Raw genomic sequence first — 20817 nt, forward strand, 5'->3', positions numbered from 1 at the left:
CACACCTTTATCCTCCTCTCTGAGCCTGGTGGTATTGGTAAACATGCATACCTTTATCCTCCTCTCTGAGCCTGGTGGTATTGGTAAACATGCATTCTTGTGTGTCTTGGTGCGTTCAAGACAACTTGTAACTCTGAAATCTCAGACTTCAGTGCTTTCAAGACAACTGGGCTCAGACGGGGAAAACATGTTTTGAACTTTCATCCAACTCGGAATTACACGTCGGAAATTCTGACAGGGAGGGAGGGGTCTTCTAAAAGGAAGCGATATCTTTAGTAGCACCAGCAGTACACTGGGGGATTTAACACATAAACTGATCTGAGGTTATCTGATTTTTTTCCTAAATGGATCTACCTCACTATTATCCTCCTCTTCTCTGTTGACATGTCATGAAAGATCAAGAGGACATTGGTCTATTTGGTCTATTTTCAGTTCTCTGCCAGCAGCATACCACCCTGCATACCACTGCTGGCTTGCTTCTGAAGCTAAGGTTGATCCTGGTCAGTCCCTGGATGGGAGACCAGATGCTGCTGGAAGTGGTGTTGGAGGGCCAGTAGGAGGCACTCTTTCCTCTGGTCTAAAAATATCCCAATGCGCCAGGGCAGTGATTGGGGACACTGCCCTGTGTAGGGTGCCGTCTCTCAGATGGGACGTTAAACAGGTGTCCTGACTCTCTGCGGTCATTAAAGATCCCATGGCACTTATCGTAAGAGTAGGGGTGTTTACCCTGGTGTCCTGGCTAAATTCCCAATCTGGCCGTCAAAACATCACGGTCACCTAATAATCCCCAGTTTACAATTGGCTCATTCATCCCCTGTAACTATTCCCCAGGTCGTTGCTGCAAATGAGAACGTGTTCTCAGTCAACTTACCTGGTAAAATAACAGATAAATAAAATGATACAGTTCAATACTGTGAAGAATGTTTTTATTATGTGTCATATGAAACAATTTCTATGTTATTATTTTGATAAATGCTAGATAAATGTCTGATCATATTCATTGGATAATTCATGAGGATTTACTCTTGACTGGCTGAGAAACGAATGCCATGATTTCCACCACAGTCGGTCTAAAATTATTTTGAAACAAGTGAATGCCCTCAGGCTAGTTTTCCCTGCCTGCCCAATAGTAAAATATAATGTAGTCTTGGGAAGGTTCGGGCCAGTTGCCATGGTAGCAGGTCTCCCATAGTGTAAATCAAGGACATAGCCTCAGGTGGGATTGTGTTCACCTGAGCTCTGCATTCACTATTCAATATTTGCTCAGTTTCCACAGAATCCTGTTATGCCCTGTACCCCAGGCTCAGAAGCCCACCTTGCAAACATGCAATTAGGATATCTGATGTAGGCTAATACAGTTTTCATTCTGCATCAGAAGACTGACATTAATATTAAAGAAAAGAGGAAAGGAGTTGATTCAATTTACTGTGATAATAGTGTGATATAGAAATGGCAAAAATGTTGGCTTGGTCTGGTGTTTGGTACCTTCTCAGATAGAACATGACCATTCAGACCTGAGGCTGTTTTAATGGGCCCATCTCCCACGAGGCTGTCACACAGAAGCCACAGCAACAGAACTAACCCCCCATTCTCCTCGGTAGAGCTCAAAGAAGAAGAGAATGAAATATGTCTCTGAAATAACCCAGAAAGGGGCTCTTTGTGCTCCCTAACAACTTAATGTCCACATGCTTTGATTTAACAGGACGCTGGCTGCTAATTTGCATGGGGGTCTGTGGCGGGACGCTTTTAACATGAGGAGGCGTGTGTGTGTGTGTGTGTGTGTGTGTGTGTGTGTGTGTGTGTGTGTGTGTGTGTGTGTGTGTGTGTGTGTGTGTGTGTGTGTGTGTGTGTGTGTGTGTGTGTGTGTGAGTAGCGTCTCAGCATGGTCAATAAATTGCAGTACATATTGTGTTCTTCTGTAGTCCGAAGGGAAACAAATGGGTTTGTTTGCAGTAACTTCTTTGTTGTAATATCACAAACGGACGTGGCTGTTTCACAGTTAAGGATTCCAGCTTTAAAGAGGAGATCTGCAGTTCAAACAATAACAAAGTCGTCACCTTGCCACTGTTTGGGTAAACAGCTGAGGGAGGGTCCTGGAAAAATGTAACCACTCTCAAATTCATAGACAGAGTTATGGATGCAAGAACTGTCCATCCATGATAACACAATTCTAGTTTTATTAACCAAGTTTGAAGGCCATACTTTGTTTATTTACAATTACATTGTTTACAAACTATGGAGTAAAACATATTTTGGGTTCTGATGAGGTATGACAGTTGAACTAAGCTCATGAGGCATTTATGAATTTTATTATTCAAGAATCAGTGGGTATATATCATTGATTTTAAAGATTTAAAAAAAGGGATGTACCTGTCGCAGATTGCCCCTTTAAAGTTAGATTTGGGGGTTAGGCAATCTGGTCCTAGAGAACTTCATCCTACTTCAACTCAGACAACAGAAACAGGTAGGGCCAGAGGCCCATACACTCCACAGGTGTTTACATCAGTGACATACAGTACATCTAGAGCCACACACTGGCTGCTCTGTCGTGGAGAGGGTCTGCATTTCACTGTGAGTGAAAACATGTAGGTGATTTACAGCAGAATGACAGGGTGGTTGACAAGTTAATAGCAACCTCTGGAGATTTACTATAGAGGGTGTCACTGACTCTCTACAATCACTAACATACATGTTCCGCTTGGCGACTTGATTTTGGTTATATGGACCATAACATGTTCTAAATTTCCCCTTTAAAGTGATTGCAGATGATGTCAAGCATTTAATCAGCCGAGTTCTTGAGGCCAGCTCTAAAATTATCCACAAAACTTAGGCCATGTTTAGAAAGTCGCCCCAGGAGATCGTGAGACTTTCTTTCTTAGTCGGTTACTACTAGACCATTTCTTGTAAAAGCCTGTGTTGTCTTTAATTGAAGTGGAGGTGTAAAAATAGCTAGAGTGTATGAAACATTAAGGACACCTGCTGTTTCCATGACATAAACTGACCAGGTGAAAGCTAGGATCCCTTATTGATGGCACTTGTTAAATCCACTTCAATCAGTGTAGATGAATGGGAGGAGACGGGTTAAATAAGGATTTTTAAGCCTTGATACAATTGAACATGGATTGTATATGTGTGCCATTCAGAGGGTGAATGGGGAAGACAAAAGATTTAAGTGCCTTTGAACGGGTTATGGTGGTAGGTGCCAGACGCACCGGTTTGTGTCAAGAACTGCAACATTGCTGGGTTTTTCACACAAAACAGTTTCCCGTGTGTATCAAGAATGGTCCACCACCCAAAGGACATCCAGCCAACTTGACCCAACTGTGGGAAGCATTGGATCAACATGGGCCAGCATCCTTGTGGATCACTTATCGACACCTCGGCGAATTGAGGCTGTTCTGGGGGGAACAGGCGGGGGGGGGTGGTTTCAAACGCAATATTGGGAAGGTGTTCTTAATGTTTTGTATACTCAGTGTACAGCACCATGTATACATTCTGGGAGAAAAAGGTGCTGTCTAAAATCTAAAAGGGTTCTTTGGCTGTCCCCATAGGTGAACCCTTTGAAGAACCCTTTTTGGTTGCAGGTAGAAAGAACCCTTTTGAGTTCCATGTAGAACCCTTTCTACAGAGTGTTCTACATGGAACCCAAAATAGTTCTACCTGGAACCAAAAGGGATTCAACTATGGAAACCTTTTGGAAACCTTTTTTCTAAGAGTGTAGAATGCCACTGGAGATTCTTCCTTGTTATGATGAGTGAGTCATACCTTTTTATAGCGGTATGGTAAGTTGAAGGTATGCTATAAAAAGTATGATACTTTTAGAGCAAAGAGAAGTTATCTATTTTTAAGATTGAAGAGATTGTGTTTATTAAAGGTATTTGGGCCTCAGGATCTCGTCACGGAATATCTGTGTGACACCAAACTGCAGTCAGGTCAAGACCCTGGTGAGGACAACAAGCATGCAGATGAGTTTCCCTGAGACGGTTTCTGACAGTTTGTGCAGAAATTCGTCAGTTGTGCAAACCCACAGTTTCATCAGCTGTCAGGATGGTTGGTCTCAGACGATCCTGCAAGTGAAGAAGCCGGATGTGGAAGTCCTGGGCTGGCGTAGTTACACGTGGTCTGCGGTTGTGGGGCCGTATGGACGTACCGACAAATTCACTAAAACAACGTTGGAGACAGCTTATGGTAGAGAAATGAACATTCAGTTCTGGTGGACATTCCTGCAGTCAGCATGCAAATTGCACGCTCCCTCAAAACATGAGACATCTGTGGCATTGTGTTATGTGACAAAACTGCACATTTCAGAGTGGCCTTTTATTGTCTCCAGCACAAGGTGCACCTGTATAATGATCATGCTGTTTAATCAGCTTCTTGATATGCCACACCTGTCAGGTGGATGGATTATTTTGGCAAATGAGAAATGCTCACTAACAGGGGAGTAAACAAATTAGTGTACAAAATGTGCGAGAAATAATGTTCCATACACACGTATGGAACATTTCTGAGATCTTTTATTTCAGTTCATGAAACCAACACTTTACATGTTGCATTTATATTTTTGTTCCGTGTACATGACTGACCTTAATGGAGACTACCGTGAGGGATAAAGCTCTTTGTGTCTCTATAATGTAACAATACCTCTTGCTTGGCCTCAGCAACATGGTGCCATGTATGGTGGTTTTACCTTAATAGGTACAGTGAGGGAAAAAAAGTATTTGATCCCCTGCTGATTTTGTACATTTGCCTACTGACAAAGAAATGATGTCTATAATTGTAATGGTATGTTTATTTGAACCCTTAAAGGGAGTGCTCCTAATCTCAGTTTGTTACCTGTATAAAATGCACCTGTCCACAGAAGCAATCAATCAATCAGATTCCAAACTCTCCACCATGGCCAAGACCAAAGAGCTCTCCAAGGATGTCAGGGACAAGATTGTAGACCTACACAAGGCTGGAATGGGCTACAAGACCATCTTTTTAAAATGTTTTATTTAACCTTTATTTAACCAGGTAGGCTAGTTGAGAACAAGTTCTCATTTACAACTGCGACCTGGCCAAGATAAAGCATAGCAGTGTGAACAGACAGCAACACAGTTACACATGGAGTAAACAATAAACAAGTCAATAACACAGTAGAACTTTTTTTTTTTTTTACTTTTTTTTTTTAGAGTCTATATACATTGTGTGCAAAAGGCATGAGGAGGTAGGCGAATAATTACAATTTAGCAGATTAACACTGGAGTGATAAATGATCAGATGGTCATGTACAGGCAGAGATATTGGTGTACAAAATAGCAGAAAAGTAAATAAATAAAAACAGTATGAGGATGAGGTAGGTAAATTGGGTGGGCTATTTACCGATGGACTATGTACAGCTGCAGCGATCGGTTAGCTGCTCAGATAGCAGATGTTTAAAGTTGGGGAGGGAGATAAAAGTCTCCAACTTCAACAATGAACATCTGAATGATTCAGAGGACAACTGGGTGAAAGTGTTGTGGTCAGATGAGACCAAAATGGAGCTCTTTGGTATCAACTCAACTCGCCGTGTTTGGAGGAGGAGGAATGCTGCCTATGACCCCAAGAACACCATCCCCACCGTTAAACATGGAGGTGGAAACATTATGCTTTGGGGGTGTTTTTCTGCTAAGGGGACAGGACAACTTCACCGCATCAAATGGACAATGGACAGGGCCATGTACCGTCAAACCTTGGGTGAGATACTCCTTCCCTCAGCCAGGGCATTGAAAATGGGTCGTGGATGGGTATTCCAGCATGACAATGACCCAAAACACACGGCCAAGGCAACAAAGGAGTGGCTCAATAAGAAGCACATTAAGGTCCCGGAGTGGCCTAGCCAGTCTCCAGACCTTAATCCCATAGAAAATCTGTGGAGAGAGCTGAAGGTTCGAGTTGCCAAACTGTCTGTTAGTTAAACACACTGGAGTGATGCTGGACCATCGGTCACCAGCTGGTTAGACTAGGCTCAGTGCTGCTGATAATGAACTACATGGAGACTCCAATGTTTTGCTTCAGGCCATTTGTGTGATATGTGTTTTTGTACCTGCAGCCATGGGCCAAACGGCCAAATGAATAGTCAAATGATAGTTGAGAATGTAGTGAAGTGGAATACAATCATTGCAAGCAAGGGGCAGTGGGGGATATTCTGTGAGGATTAGCTGGAGCAACACTTAATCTGCTCAACACTCATTGCGGCCAAATGAGTGTTGTTGAGAGTTTGGAATATAACCGTTCCTCTTCGCTCTCTCCTGCTCTCCTTCACGCTCTCTCTCTCTCTGTTCCAGCTCTAAGCAGCAGCCCCAGTGAACGCGGCAGCGGCCCCCGCAGTGCGAGAGTCAGTCGGACAGGTCTGTGTGGGAAGAGTCCCAGTGAGAAGAGCAGGAGGGGTGTCAATGGAAGAGGCTTGGCCAGCAGGCCCTTACTGCAGCCCAAACCACAAGGTACAGATAATAATGCTGTTTAATATGACATTTAGCAGACATTTTCATCCAAAGCGACTTACAATAGTGAGTTCATACACTTTAGAATATGTGACCCCAGTTGTATTCGAACCCATGACCCTGGTGTTGATAGTACCAACCAGGGTTGGGGTCAATTCCACAAATTCTATTCTCTCTCCCTGTAAATTCAATTTAATTTAATTCAAATTCCAGGGCAGGCTTAGAATTCAAATATAAATCAATTCCTCTGAATTCCAATGTTAGCTAAATTCCAGCCGTTCAATTCCCATGGCACCGTATCTGTCATCTCTTTAATCTGAGTGTAGAGGAAGGTGTCTGTTCTCTGACCTGGAGGGAAAGCGGTCTTTACTGGTTCTATCAGCAGACCTGTCAGCTTGTTTCCACTGTTGGGAAAGAAATTGTTTGACCAAATACAATGCTATTTCTCTGTAAACAAATTGCCAAATTGGTAAACAAATTGACTTTCAGCATGCTTGTAGAGAAGGGCACTCAACATGTACTGCACTGACACAAATTACTGATAATTGGTTGAAAGAAATTGATTAAAAAAACATTGTGGGAGCTATACTGTTAGATTTCAGTGCAGTCTTTGATATTAGTAACCATAACCTGTCATTTAGAAAACTAATGTTTGTAAACTGTCATGGTCAAAACATCTATAAATGCAATTGTTGTAAAGATGGGGAGAGGTCTGTCCATAATAAAGAGAGTCTCTAGTTTTATCTTATCTTGATTAATGTCCAGTCTTCATATGGTAAAGTACTGCAAAGAAAGACCTAGTTAAGCTGCAGCTGGCCCAGAACAGAGCGGCACGTCTTGCTCTTCATGGTAATCAGAGGGCTAATATAAATAGTATGTATGCCAGTCTCTCTTGGCTAAGAGTTGAGGAGAGACTGACCTGCATCACTTCTTGAGTTAGAAACATTAATGTGTTGGAAATTCCAAATGGTTTGCATAGCCAACTTACGCACAGCTCTGCCACACACACTATCTCACCAGACATGCCACCAGGGGTCTTTTCACAGTCCCCAAATCCAGAACAAATTCAAGAAAGCATACAGTATTATATAGAGCCATTATTGCATGGAACTCCATTCCATCTCATAATGCTCAAATGAACAGCAAACCTGGTTTCAAAAAACAGATAAAGCAACACCTCACGGCACAACGCGTCTCCCCTATTTGGCCTAGATATTTTATGTGTACAGTCGTGGCCAAAAGTTTTGAGAAAGACACAAATATTAATTTCCACAAAGTTTGCTGCTTCAGTGTCTTTAGATATTTTTGTCAGATGTTACTATGGAATATACTGAAGTATAATTACAAGCATTTCATAAGTGTCAAAGGCTTTTATTGACAATTACATGAAGTTGATGCAAAGAGTCAATATTTGCACTGCAATCCGCCCCTGGCATGTTGTCAGTTAACTTCTGGGCCACATCCTGACTGATGGCAGCCCGTTCTTGCATAATCAATGCTTGGAGTTTGTCAGAATTTGTGGAGTTTTGTTTGTCCATCCACCTCTTGAGGATTGACCACAAGTTCTCAATGGGATTAAGGTCTGGGGAGTTTCCTGGCCATGGACCCAAAATATCAATGTTTTGTTCCCCGAGCCACTTAGTTATCACTTTTGCCTTATGGCAAGGTGCTCCATCATGCTGGAAAAGACAATGTTCGTCACCAAACTGTTCCTGGATGGTTGGGAGAAGGTACCGTTCTTTATTCATGGCTGTGTTCTTAGGCAAAATTGTGAGTGAGCCCACTCCCTTGGCTGAGAAGCAACCACACACATGAATGGTCTCAGGATGCTTTACTGTTGGCATAACACAGGACTGATGGTAGCTCTCACTTTGTCTTCTCCGGACAAGCTTTTTTCCAGATGCCCCAAACAATCGAAAAGGGGATTAGAGAAAATGACTTTACCCCAGTCCTCAGCAGTCCAATCCCTGTACCTTTTGTAGAATATCAGTCTGTCCCTGATAGTTTTCCTGGAGAGAAGTGGCTTCTTTTGCTGCCCTTCTTGACAGCAGGCCATCCCCCAAAAGCTCTGTACTGGTGGTGCCCCGATCCCGCAGCTGAATCAACTTTAGGAGACGGTCTGGCACTTGCTGGACTTTCTTGGGCGCCCTGAAGCCGTCTTCACAACAATTGAACCGCTCTCCTTGAAGTTCTTGATGATCCGATAAATGGTTGATTTAGGTGCAATCTTACTGGCAGCAATATCCTTGCCTGTGAAGCCCTTTTTGTGCAAAGCAATGATGACGGCACGTGTTTCCTTGCAGTTAACCATGGCTGACAGAGGAAGTGAAAATTCATATTTGTGTCATTCTCAAAACTTTGGGCATCGACTGTATGTATTGATTTGTAAGCTATGGGTGAGGTTGTTAAATGTATATAGTTCTGTCCTTGAGCAGTTCTTGTCTATTAATGTTCTGTAATATGTAATGTTTCATGATTTGTGTGGACCCCAGGAAGAGTAGCAAATTCCAATTAGAATATAAATGTCACGGTCGTCGAATGAAGAGGATCAAGGTGCAGCGTGGTGAGCGTACATATTCCCTTTATTCACGGCCGCCGACAAAAACAATAAACAACTGTGAAGCTAAAGGCCTATGTGCCACAAACAAAGTTAACCTCCCACAAAGACAGGTGGGGAAAAGGGCTACCTAAGTATGGTTCTCAATCAGTGACAACGATAGACAGCTGTCCCTGATTGAGAACCCTACCCGGCCAAAACATAGAAATACAAATAATAGAACTAAAGAACAGAATACCCACCCCAAATCACACCCTTCCATGGATCATCACTGGAGGCTTCGTGCCATGGATCATCACTGGAGGCTTTGTGCCATGGATCATCACTGGAGGCTTCTTGTCATGATCATCACTGGACTGAGGAGACGTATGGGCAGTCTGGTACGTGGAGCTGCCACAAGGCTCACCAGGCTGGGGAGACATACAGGAGACCTGGTTCTGGCAGCAGGCACAGGACTCACCAGGCTGGGGAGACATACAGGAGGCCTTGTCCTTGGCAGAGGCGCAGGATATACTGGGCCGAGGCGGCGCACTGGAGGTCTGGAGAGCAGGGCTGGCACAACCCGTCCTGGCTGGATGCTCACTCTAGCCCGGCAGATGCGGGGAACTGGGATGTATCGCACCGGGCTGTGGACGCGCAGTGGAGACACCGTGTGCTCCACCGCATAACACAATGCCTGACCAGTACGACGCTCGCCACGGTAAGCACGGGTAGTTGGCTCAGGTCTATAACCCGACTCTGCCAATCTCCCCGTGTTCCCCCCCAAAAAAATGTATTATGGCTGCCTCTCTGGCTTCCTTGCTAGCCGTGTTCCCTCGTAACGATGCCGTTCCGCCTTTGCTGCCTCCAGCTCCTCCTTGGGATGACGATATTCCCCAGCCTGCCTCCAGGGTCCTTTACCATCCCAAGTCCATGAGTCCCCCTTACCACGCTGCTTGGTCCTTTTGTGGTGGGAGGTTCTGTCACGGCCGTCGAATGAAGAGGACCAAGGTGCAGCGTGGTGAGCGTACATATTCCCTTTATTTATATAACGCAGACAAAAACAATAAACAATCCAAAACAACCGTGAAGCTAAAGGGCTATTTATTTTACTAGGCAAGTCAGTTAAGAACAAATTCTTATTTTCAATGACGGCCTAGGAACAGTGGGTCAACTGCCTGTTCAGGGGCAGAACGACAGATTTGTACCTTGTCAGCTCGGGGATTCAAACTTGCAACCTTTCGGTTACAAGTCCAACGCTCTAACCACTAGGCTACCCTGCCGCCCCTTTGTGGCTATGTGCCACAAACAAAGTTAACTTCAAGTGGGAAAAAGGGCTACCTAAGTATGGTTCTCAATCAGAGACAACGATAGACAGCTGTTCCTGATTGAGAACCCTACCCGGCCAAAACATAGAAGTACAAACAATAGAACTAAAGAACATAGAATTCACACCCTGACCAAACCAAATAGAGACATTAAAAGGCTGTCTAAGGTCAGGGCGTGACAGTAAAAGCCTCAGGCTTTCAGGCTGATCATGTTCAGACAGCCTAGCTATACTGGAAATATAGGAATACAGGTTGACATGATTCAAAACATATCGTGCAGTAAATGTTTAATACTATGTGCATTCATTCCATTAACTGGGAATTCCAATTCAATTCCAATGCAAAAAGTCAAAACAGTCTAATTCCAATTCCATGACTTGAAGATTGTTACATTTAATTTAATTCAACGTAAATTCTCCACTTCATGAGTGATTTCAAGAATTGAATTGGAATTTCAAATTAATTTGGAAATGACCCCAACCCTGCTGTCAGTCTTTTACCACACCCTTACCAACTGAGCCACACAGACAACAGAGCTTCAGACATTCTGACACTCATTTACATCTAGATAAGTACTCACATGTGACTCAGTTATGGAACCAGACACGGTGTGACACAGTGGTGAAACCTTGACTTTAGTGATGTTGCATTCCTCTTTTATTTGAAGACAGTAAATCATTCTCTAGAGATAAGAAGGACTCTAACCCTCTACCAGTGTTGGGGAAGCTGACACTGAGTATACAAAACATTAGGAACATCTTCCTAATATTGAGTTGCACCCCCTTTTGCCCTCGGAACATCCTCAATTCGTTGGGGACATGGCCTCTACAAGGTGTTAAAAGCATTCCACAGAGATGCTGGCCAATGTTGACTCCAATGCTTCCCACAGTTGTGTCAAGTTGGCTGGATGTCCTTTGGGTGGTGGAGCATTCTTTTTTTACCCCCTTTTTCTCCCCAATTTTGTGGTATTCAATTGTTAGTAGTTACTGTCTTATCTCATCGCTTCAACTCCCATACGGACTCGGGAGAGGCGAAGGTCGAGAGCCATGCGTCCCCAGATACACAACCCAACCAAGCCGCACTGCTTTTTAACACAGCGCGCATCCAACCCTGAAGCCAGCCGCACCAATGTATCGGAGGAAACACCTTACACCTAGTGACCTGGTCAGCGTGCACTGCGCCCGGCCCGCCACAGGAGTCGCTATTGCGCGATGAGACAAGGATATCCCTGCCGGCCAAACCCTCCCTAACCCGGACGACGCTAGGCCAATTGTGCGCGGCCGTCTGCGACAGAGCCTGGGCTACCATGTTCAAAGGCACTTAAATCTTTTGTCTTGCACATTCACCCTTTGAATGGCACACATACATAACCCATGTCTCAATTGTCTCAAGGCTTAAGAATCCTTCTTTAACCTGTCACCTCCCCTTCATCTACACTGATTTGCAGTGAATTTAACAAGTGACCTAAGGAATCATAGCTTTCACCTGGTCAGTCTATGTCATGGAAAGAGATGGTGTTCTTAATGTTTTGTACACTCAGTGTAGTTTACCAAGCTACCAATTACTTCACACTGGAAGAGGTTTAGCTACACTAAAGCTAACCTTTAAAAAATATAGTATACTTAAATAAGTTACTTTGAGAAAGTAGTTCACTACATCCAAACTACTTTCTGAAAAATTATCATATGAGCTTAAATCTGAAATGTCATAGACAACAAATTACAAGAACTACTACTACTTAAAGCTAAACTGTAAACTAGGTGTTAAGTATCTACTATGATGACTACTGAATTCATGATCATGTTTGGTACTTTGGGGTAATATTTTAACAGCATTTGTAATTTAGCTTATTAAACACACAAACGATTTTAAAGTGAGAATTAGGCAGGTCTGATGCCGAAAAAGAAAGGAAATTATTGCCCTTCTTACCCATATTTTATGCCAAAGTGTGGTGTGTAGTTCCAGTAGTTAGCTACACCACTACATGGCAACACGTAATTAACAACTGAAAACAGAACCTTTAGTTAAACTGCCTCCAACCTCTTGCAAAACATAGTTAAATGACTAGTTGAACTCTCCCCAACACTTTACTCTACATGACACCTGTCCATTGACCAATCCATCTATGGGTTATAGAATAGTTCATGCCATATAAAGATACTATTAGTCCATAGTAATGGCTACATTTTAATCTCATTCTGGGTGTTAAATGTTATGCCGAAAAGTAGCCATGTTTTGCAGGCTTATAGACACATGGTCGCATACACTCTAGAACGAGACTAGCTTTTAGTAACCTGTGCTTCCACCTTGTGTTGGAAGTATACATGACAACACAAAACTCCACAAAACACAGTCCACATACCGTACAATGCTGATAGGGGGCGTGTATTGGTCTCCTGTCCCATCTCCAGTACATTAATAGAGAGGCCCCTGAGTGACCAACCTAAAAACCAACTGACCTCTCTAGCCCTGACAGCTGACCTTTGACCTTCTCCCATCATCCCCCCAGTGCCTCCGAAGCCAGTGCACCTCCAGAGCCAGGTGACGGTGCCTGCTGGCCCCCTGCTGGCGCTGGGGCGCGTGGAGAGAGGACTCTTCAGAGCCACCATGGAGGAGGGAGGAGGAGGGGCGGTGACTGGGAAGAGCCGGGAGAAACCCTCCAAAGTCTTGGACCTCATCAACCACTTTGAGGAGAACAGGTAGAGCACCAAGCAGGGGAAAAAAGTGGAGTACAGAGTGGGTAGGGGAGAAAATGATCAATTAAACCCTAACCGAGATACAGCCCTAACTCAAATATGTGTGAAATGATTGCGCTTGTGTGTTCTTGCTCTTGTGAATGTGTAAAAGAGTATACTAACTGCTAAGAGAGTTAAAGAGAGTAATTCGACATGGATACATCTATTTACATCACACCTTATCGTAATAAACAAAATACCTTATTCAGGCGGACATGAGTAGTGTGACGTCAAACCTTAATGCAAACGGAGAAGTTTATATTCCCTAATATCCCTTACTATTTAGAAGATGAACTAAAAAACACAAGTCACTTTCAGCCCTTTTTTGTTGATATTTCTTCAGAAGAAAGTTTTAGACAGAGAGATCAGCTTGTGTTTCATGAGTCAAAGCGTTAGTGGAGGATGAAAAGAGATTCGTACACAGCGGAAAATCAGCTCCCTCACTTCTGGGAGAGAGCTCACTGCTGAAAAGAGGTAGGATTTTAATACAAACTTCATATCATGTTTGGATTCCTGTCTCAGATTGTTAGATTGGCTCCTTGATCAAAAGGTTTGACTATGTGAATCTGTCTATTGTCATTTGTCCCACAAGGGCAAGGATAAGTGTTTTCTCTACAGCAACACAGCCATTCTCAAAACGGCATTAGTTGTGATTTCAATAAACAAACACTTGTTGCTAATTTATTATAAGAACTGTAGGAATCTATTGTGTCATCTGTCTTCATCTATTTTCCTATGACTTTAAGACGTTTTTTGATTTCATTCCTGCTTGGTTACAAGTCTGAGTGGTGATTTTAGCAGCATGTGAAGAGACCCATTAGTGAGCGCTTGAGAGGCAGAAACAATGGTGCCCTTGTGTGAAACGCTTATGCAGTGCAGTCCAACAGCATTGAGCCAGCATCATTACCCCACTCCATCCAGCACTGCCAACCGAGGCCTCTACAGGCCAACTAAGATCTCTGGAGCTACAAGCTCACCCTCAGAGTGAATTTATTTCAGCAGAAGAAGGACAGCCTATAAGGAATAGAATTAGCGTAGTTATTCTTAGGAGAGGAAACCTGGAAATCCAGCATGTGAAGCTATTAATGTAGCAATAAAGCCTCCCTGTTAATTTACATTTTAGTCATTTAGCAGACGCTCTAATCCAGAGCATTTTACAGTTAGTGCAATCATCTTAAGATAGCTAAGTGGGACAATCACATCCTCACACTCCCTGGCTTCCAGTCAAATATCACATATCACAGGCATCACAGGCATAGAAAGTATATTTTTCCTCAATAAAGTGAGGTTCTGAGGTGTCAGAACAGAGTGCTCGGGTTGGGGTGTAGGGTTTGAGCATAGCCTGGAGGTAGGGCGAGGAAGTTCCTCGTGCTGCTCCGTAGGTAAGTAGTGGATGCGAGCTTTGACTGGAAGCCAGGGAGTGTGAGGAGGAGTGGGGTGACATGAGAGAACTTGGGAAGGTTGAAAACCAGGCGGGCTGCAGCGTTCTGGATAAATTGCAGGGGTTTGATGGCACAAGCGGGGAGCTCAGCCAACAGCAAGTTTCAGTAGTCCTGACAGTTGAGGACAAGTGTCTGGATTAGGACCTGCGCTGCTTCCTGTGTGAGGTAGGGTCATACTCTATGTATGTTGTAGAGCATGAACCTGCAGCAGCTAGTCAATGCTTTGATGTTTGCAGAAAATGACAGGGTGTTGTCCAGGGTCACACCAAGGTTCATTGCACTCTGGGAGGGCGGCACTGTGGAGTTGTCAACCGTGATGGAGAGGTATTTGAGCGGGCAGGCCTCCCCCGGGAGGAAGAGCAGCTCCATTTTTGTCAAGGTTGGGCTTGAGGTGGTGGGCTGACATCCAAGTTCAGATATCTGCCAGGCACACAGAGATGCATGCCGCCACCCGGGTGTCAGAAATAGGGAAGGAGAAAAGTAGTGTCATCCACATAGCAATGATAGGAGAGACCATGTGATTATGGAGCCGAGTGACTGTGTAGAGAAGAGGAGATGGTCTAGAACTGAGTCCTGAGGGACACCAGTAGTGAGAGTACGTGCAGACATAGATCCTCTCCACATCACCTTGTAGGAACAGCCCGCCGGGTAGGATGCAATCCAAGAGTGTGCAGAGCCTAAGACGCTCAGCCCTGAGAGGGTGGAGAAGACGCTCTGATGGTTCACAGTGTCAAAGGCAGAGTATAGATCTAGGAAGATGAGAACAGAGGAGAGAGAGCCAGCTTTGGCAGAGCGGAGAGCCTCCGTGACACAGAGAAGAGCAGTCTGGTTGAGTGACCCGTCTTGAAGCCTGATTGTTTAGAGTCAAGAAGATCGTTTTGAGAGAGATAACGAGAATGTTGATCAGAGACAGCACGCTCAAGTTAGAGAAGAGGGAGTGAAAGGATGATATGTCTTCCGGAAGTTTAGTTTTCTTCCATTTTCGCTCAGCTGCCCGCAGCCTCATTCTGTAAGCTCGCATTGAGTCACTCAGCCACGGAGCGGGAGGGGAGGGGCGAGCCGGCCGGCCGACTGGGAGGAAAGGGGACAGTGCAAGTCATAGGATTCAGAAAGGGAGGAGAGTAGGGTCGAGAGGCAGAATCAGGAGACAGGAGGGAGAAGGATTTAGCAGAAGGGAGAGATGATAGAATAGAAGAGGAGAGAGTAGTGGGAGAGAGAGAGCGAAGATTGCGATGGCGCATGACCATCTGGGTAGGGGCTGAGAGGTTAGGGTTGGAGAAAAGGGAGACAGAAAAGGAAATCTAGAGAGGGGGTTGCAGTGAGATTAGTAGGCGAGCAGTCTCTAGTAAAGATGAGGTCAAGCGTATTGCCTGTCTTGTGAGTTGGAAGGGATTGAGAAAGGGTAAAGTCAAAAGAGGCAAGGAGGAGAAAGAGAGAGTTGGACAGAAATGAAACGAATGCAGACGTTGAGAGGTTGAAGTCGCCAAGTACGGAGAGCGGTGAGCCATCGTCAGGAAATGAGCTTATCAAGGTGTCAAGCTCATTGAGGGACTCTCTAAGGGTTCCTGGTGGGCCATAGATGACAATAATGTTAAGCTTGAGTGGACAAGTGACAGTGACAGCATGGAATTCAAATGAGGAGATGGACAGGTAAGAGAGGGAGAAAAGAGAATCTCAATTTAGGAGAAATAAGTAGACCTGTACCACCACCGTGATGACCAGATGCTCTCGGGCTATGAGAGAAAAACATAGTCAGATGAAGAGAGAGAAGCTGGAGTAGCAGTGTTCTCTGGGGTGATCCATGTCTCCATCAGGGCCAAAAAGTCAAGGGACTGAAGGGCAGCATAGGCTGAGATGAACTCTGCATTCTTGACCACAGATCGGCAGTTCCAAATACTGCACTACACAGCTGATTCAAATAATCAAAGCTTGATGATGAGTTGGTTATTTGAATGAGCTTTCTAGTGCTAGGGAAAAAAACAAATGTTCACCCAGGGGGTGGCCCCAGGAAACCCTGCTCTGGCTATAGAATGAAGCACACTGAGATGGAGCCTGAGAAGCTGGTTATATAGACTCCGAAAAGAGGTGAAACCACTCCCCCTCCAATACAGCCACTGATTACCAAAACAAGTCACAAATTGCTCTGCCCCTTGATCCTGGTTGATGTGTCAACATTTATCTTCAAAATATGAGCAGTCAGCAGTTCACACACCAAGTAGGCCACTGTACAATGTATGACACAGTATAATGTTATAATTATACTACTGTATACATGCTGAGGTGCATTAAGGTGAATTGGTCTTCTGTACATCTTTTGGAAAGTTAACAGAATTTTCTAAAGCCAAGTTTATGAGGAGAATATGTGAAACATATTGCCTCACTCAAGCGTTTCAATGGCCTTTCCCAATGTGCGTCTTTCTATAAATAATGGGGCCAATGTGTGACATTGGGATAAAAATGTCAATGGTTTGAAACAAAAATAAAAATATTTTTCATGCAGTTCCACAGTGAATATATGCAAATTGGCCCATGACCACCTACACAACAACATAGGTCTGGCACTATACATCCTTTCAGTAGGGTTCATACAGAGGTCGACCGATTGATTTTTCAACACCGATACCAATTATTGGAGGACCAAAAAAGCCGATACCGATCAATTGGCCGATTTAATTTTTTTTTTTTTTTAATTAAATATATATATATATATATATATATATATATATATATATATTTGTAATAATGACAATTACAACAATACTGAATGAACACTTATTTTAACTTAATATAATACATAAATAAAATCAATTTAGCCTCAAGTAAATAATGAAACGTGTTCAATTTGGTTTAAATAATGCAAAAACAAAGTGTTGGAGAAGAAAGTAAAAGTGCAATATGTGCCATGTAAGAAAGCTAACGTTTCAGTTCCTTGCTCAGAACATGAGAACATATGAAAGCTGGTGGTTCCTTTTAACATGAGTCTTCAATATTCCCAGGTAAGAAGTTTTAGGTTGTAGTTATTATAGGAATTATAGGACTATTTCCCTCTATACTATTTGTATTTCATTAACCTTTGACTATTGGATGTTCTTACAGGCACTTTAGTATTGCCAGTGTAACAGTATAGCTTCCGTCCCTCTAGTTAGCGCGAGCTAACTAGCTAGCCATTTCACTTCGGTTACACCAGCCTCATCTCGGGAGTTGATAGGCTTGACATCATAAACAGCGCAATGCTTGACGCACAACGAAGAGCTGCTGGCAAAACGCACGAAAGTGCTGTTTGAATGAATGTTTACACGCCTGCTTCTGCCTACCACCGCTCAGTCAGATACTTAGATACTTGTATGCTTGTATGCTCAGTCAGATTATATGCAACGCAGGACACGCTAGATAATATCTAGTAATATCATCAACCATGTGTAATTAACTAGTGATTATGATTGATTGTTTTTTATAAGATAAGTTTAATGCTTAAAGTTTAAGTAAATGCTTAAAGTGTAAATCGGCGCCCAAAAATACAGATTTCCGATTGTTATGAAAACTTGAAATCGACCTTAATTAATCGGCCATTCCGATTAATCGGTCGACCTCTAATACAGACATTGGCAAGTCTGAAATCACGGATAATTTTAAGGGAGCAGGAGAACTTGTAAATTGGCTACAATAGTTACAAGGACTTTTCAAGCACCAAATTGAGGAAAGGTCTGATTTTCAAGCAAGGCTTATTCCAGTACTTGAATTTCTGAGCTTCAAGTTCAAGTAGGCTTCTTCAAGCCTCTTCTGTTAGAAAACATGGAAAACAAAATGTATATGTCATGTTATTTCATTGCCAGGAAATATTGTGAATAAGCCCAATAGGCTTTGTCATTTTTTGTCATTATATCCAGAATAATTAATAGGAAGAGCATTGGGTGCTGCACAAAATTGTGCACGATAGACTCGGTGTTCAATCCAAGGCACAAAAACAAATGAAAACATGAACTCATCACCTTGATGCTTTCTCTTTTAAATCTAAGGAAACGCTGCTGTAAATCAAGCAGACAACAACAGATGATCAAATTCGCTAGGGATATTAGATCCAATATGGATGCAGGCACAACTGTCTTAACCAACAAAATATTCTGGATGCTGCAACCTCGTCTCAGAGCATTTCTTATTATTCTGTATGTAAATCCGGGAAACTCCATTTAGTATTATATGTTCATTTGTGGATTTCGAAATGATATGTTATGAATTACAAGTATTATTTTTTTTAACATTTTGGAAAAAACATTTTACCCCTTTTTGTCCCAAACTGGTAGTTAGTCTTGTCCCACCGCTGCAACTCCCACACTGCTTCTTGACACACTGCTCGCTTAACCCAGAAGTCAGCCGCTAGAGCGACTCCTTACCCGGAAGATGCTGGGCCAATTGTGCGCCGCCTCATGGGTCTCCCGGTAGCAGACCAAGAGTTGTCTGGTCGAAATTTTAAAACGTGTATTTTTCCATATATAGACACATCCTATGTGTTTTAATCAAATCAACAATATCAAATGTATATATTTACTGTATAAAACCCTACAGAAACCCACCCTAAAACCCCAAACAGCAAATAATGCCGATGTACAAGCTCAGTGGCTAGGAAAAACTCCCTAGAAAGGCAAGAGCCTAGGGAAAAACCTAAAGAGGAATCAGGCCCTGAGGGGTGGCCAGTGCTCTTCTGGTTGTGCCCGGTGGAGATTATAAGAGTACATGGCTTTGTTCTTGTTCTTCAAGATGTTCAAACGTTCATCGATGACCAGCACGGTCAAATAATAATCACAGTGGTTGTAGAGGGTGCAACAGGTCAACACCTCAGGAGTAAATGACAGTTAGCTTTTCATAGCCAAGAATTCAGAGGTCGAGACAGCAGGTGCAGTAGAGCGAGAGAGAGAGTCGAAAACAGCGAGAGAGAGAGTCGAAAATAGCGAGAGAGAGAGAGAGAGTCGAAAACAGAGTACACCATGAAAAACGTTCAATATTTACCACTGCTCGACTAAAGAAATCTCTGTTGACCAACAGCATATCGACCAAACAATAGTGCTGGGCAGTGGTGGGCAGTCATGGATAGTGGTGGGCAGTCATGGATAGTGGTGGGCAGTCATGGATAGTGGTGGGCAGTGGTGGGCAGTCATGGATAGTGCTGGACAGTGGTGGGCAGTCATGGATAGTGGTGGGCAGAGGTGGGCAGTCATGGATAGTGCTGGACAGTGGTGGCAGTCATGGATAGTGGTGGGCAGTCATGGATAGTGGTGGGCAGTCGTGGATAGTGGTGGGCAGTGGTGGGCAGTCGTGGATAGTGGTGGGCAGTCGTGGATAGTGGTGGGCAGTCGTGGATAGTGGTGGGCAGTGGTGGGCAGTTGTGGATAGTGGTGGGCAGTCGTGGATAGTGGTGGGCAGTGGTGGATAGTGGTGGATAGTGGTGGGCAGTGGTGGATAGTGGTGGATAGTGGTGGGCAGTGGTGGATAGTGGTGGATAGTGGTGGGCAGTGGTGGATAGTGGTGGATAGTGGTGGGCAGTGGTGGATAGTGGTGGGCAGTCGTGGATAGTGGTGGGCAGTCGTGGATAGTGGTGGGCAGTCGTGGATAGTGGTGGGCAGTCGTGGATAGTGGTGGGCAGTCGTGGATAGTGGTGGGAAATGGTGGATAGTGGTGGGCAGTTGTGGATAGCGGTAGGCAGTCGTGGATAGTGGTGGGAAGTCGTGGATAGTGGTGGGCAGTCGTGGATAGCGGTGGGCAGTCGTGGATAGCGGTGGGTAATGGTGGATAGCAGTGGATAGTGGTGGGCAGTCGTGGATAGTGGTGGGCAGTGGTGGATAGTGGTGGGCAGTGGTGGGCAGTCGTGGATAGTGGTGGGCAGTCGTGGATAGTGGTGGGCAGTCGTGGATAGTGGTGAGCAGTCGTGGATAGCTGTGGGAAGTCGTGGATAGTGGTGGATAGTGGTGGGCAGTGGTGGGCAGTCGTGGATAGTGGTGGGCAGATGGTGGATAGTGGTGGGCAGTGGTGGATAGTGGTGAGCAGTCGTGGATAGTGGTGGGCAGTCGTGGATAGTGGTGGGCAGTCGTGGATAGTGGTGGGCAGTCGTGGATAGTGGTGGGCAGTCGTGGATAGTGGTGGGAAGTGGTGGATTGTGTTGGGCAGTGGTGGATTGTGTTGGGCAGTGGTGGATTGTGTTGGGCAGTGGTGGATAATGCTGGATAGTGGTGGGCAGTGGTGGATAGTGGTGGGCAGTGGTGGATTGTGTTGGGCAGTGGTGGTTAGCGGTGGGCAGTCGTGGATAGCGGTGGATAGTGGTGG

General features: G+C 44.2%; 1 protein-coding gene across 3 annotated transcripts in view; it reads left to right on the top strand.

Moving 5' to 3' along the window:
* LOC110498123 (FYVE, RhoGEF and PH domain-containing protein 4) overlaps positions 1-20817 on the top strand; it is a 110876-nt gene that overhangs the window by 77797 nt on the left and 12262 nt on the right. For all 3 annotated transcript variants that reach the window (XM_090210682.1, XM_021574732.3, XM_090210694.1), the window contains exons 2-3: positions 6306-6461; positions 12835-13024. In XM_090210682.1, coding sequence (XP_090066808.1) covers positions 6306-6461; positions 12835-13024 — 346 coding nt within the window. The remainder of the gene's footprint in view (positions 1-6305; positions 6462-12834; positions 13025-20817) is intronic.

Source organism: Oncorhynchus mykiss, chromosome 2 (assembly GCF_057628025.1).
Source record: "Oncorhynchus mykiss isolate SJ-2025 chromosome 2, ASM5762802v1, whole genome shotgun sequence".
NCBI lineage: Eukaryota > Metazoa > Chordata > Actinopteri > Salmoniformes > Salmonidae > Oncorhynchus > Oncorhynchus mykiss.